This window comes from Charadrius vociferus, unplaced genomic scaffold (genome assembly GCF_000708025.1).
Source record: "Charadrius vociferus isolate BGI_N301 unplaced genomic scaffold, ASM70802v2 scaffold760, whole genome shotgun sequence".
NCBI classification, from domain to species: domain Eukaryota; kingdom Metazoa; phylum Chordata; class Aves; order Charadriiformes; family Charadriidae; genus Charadrius; species Charadrius vociferus.
The window spans coordinates 561,285-563,194 of NW_009647322.1; the positions used below are offsets into that span (position 1 = coordinate 561,285).

Consider the following 1,910-nt stretch of genomic DNA (forward strand, 5'->3'; position numbering starts at 1 on the left):
TTGTTGTTTTTTCCCCCATGACTATTGGAGAATATTCAACAAGAAGTTTGGAGGAGATAGCAAATTGTCAAAAAACTAAATACTGTCATTTCTTCCCATTTTTAGGGAATTGGATTTTTTAGGGAATTTTTGGTGGTACATGCCGCCTTCATGCTATGAGCTAATAAAATGAATCAACCTCACTGTAGGTCTTTTTGTAAGCCCCCGTGGGAGCAATAAGTGAAGAGGACAAGGCCAGAGAAGCAGTTTGTGTACAGAAAGTCTATTAATGATAGTTTTTCTCTTTTTTCCTGTGCAGTATTGTGTATGGACCGATGGGCTGAACGCCCTCCTTGGGAAGGATATGTTGAGTGACCTAACGCGGAACGACTTGGACACGCTGCTCAGCATGGAGATAAAGCTACGCCTCCTCGACTTGGAAAACATACAGATCCCAGATGCTCCCCCACCTATCCCAAAGGAGCCCAGCAACTACGACTTTGTTTATGACTGTAACTGAGGCTGCCACTGAAGCTTGCTTCGAAACTGGAAATACTATAACTGGAGAGATATTAAAAAAAAAAAGAAAAAAAGAAGAGTGTGAGGAAAAAAGACACCCACTTGTGCACCTTGGATTTTGGCTTTGGGGAGGGGTGTAGAAACACTTGCATTCCTCCTTGTTCCCTGCATCCTTTCCTTCCTTCCCCATTCCCATCTTCCCCATTGCTCATCCAAATCCACATTGCTTTAATTAACTTGTGATTGCAGGCCTTTGGCCTTGCTTAAGGCAAAGACTGCCACTAAGAAGCACCCTCCCGAGGACTTTTTTTACATTTTTAATACTGGAATAGACATTCTTACCTAAAGGACGATGTTATCAAACTGCATGCCTGTGAAACCCACTTGGCAGGGCAGAGGCTTTAACTGGAAGGAGGAGGGAGGTAGGGAGCAGAAGCAGCTACTGTAAGCAGAAGATTTCCCCAGACACTCCCAAGAGTCTGCTCACAACTGAATCCAATGCGATGACAAAAATTGTTAACTGCTTCCCAGTGCTTGCACCATTCGTCACTGTCATTATTCTTGCCGCCGCCATCTCGACTCTTGCCACCGGCATCCACCCAACTGATCGGCTCCCAGAATGGAAAGTCTGCAGGTTTTTGCTGTACCATACGCTGCAATGCTGCAACAGCTTTTAACTTCTTTTCCTCCCAGCTCTTAAAAAGCCCCACACTAGCAGATCACTCGCACAAACTGTGTATGAAGCCACTAGTGTGTCCCATCCCTATAGCGTTCCCTAAGCCTCAGTTGCTTCTAAAATTGGCTTGTTGCTATTCCAAGTGATTTTTATTTTCTCGGTCCAAAGTTCAACAGTAATGTCCACAAATTAATTACAGCTGCCAAACATCCAGGTTTACATTGTTGTCATTGCTACAGTGTTATGAATTTGTAAGGGATTTTTTTTTTGTACGGGTTCTAATTTTTTTATTTTATTTTGCCAAACAAATATATTTAATGAAAACTAATTTCATTGTGAGTACTTTTGGGGGACAATATTTTTACTTAATTTCCATTTGGAACATTTGCCCTGAAGGGAAAAAATAGTATTTCCCTTCAACTTCACTGTTGAATAAAAATCTGAGTTGTGATGATTCTTGGAACTTCGTTTTTCTTCTGAAGTTGTCTTTTATTCTTTATGGTTCCTAGCAATTCTGAAGTGTTTGGTACAAAGAGGAGAGGGAAAGGTGGAACCTTTCTTACCTGTGTCTGATCTAATTTACTTGTTTGTTTGTTTGTTTGTGGTGGCAAGGATGAGATGCATCCAGAGATCTCCCTTGCCATGGGTACATGAACCTTCCTGTAAGAAGGACCCTTTGTGAAATCTGAAATCACAGCACACTGTTGCGCTCGTGGTCAATTTAAGGCTGCTGCCT

General features: G+C 42.0%; 1 protein-coding gene across 4 annotated transcripts in view; it reads left to right on the forward strand.

Annotated features, from left to right (window-relative positions):
* Window positions 1-1,630, forward strand: part of ELMO1 (engulfment and cell motility 1) — a 261,737-nt gene extending 260,107 nt beyond the window's left edge. For all 4 annotated transcript variants that reach the window (XM_009880069.1, XM_009880067.1, XM_009880068.1 and 1 more), the window contains one exon: window positions 299-1,630. In XM_009880069.1, the coding sequence (XP_009878371.1) occupies window positions 299-499 (201 nt within the window). In that variant the 3' untranslated portion in view covers window positions 500-1,630. The remainder of the gene's footprint in view (window positions 1-298) is intronic.
* Window positions 1,631-1,910: the final 280 nt, after the last annotated feature.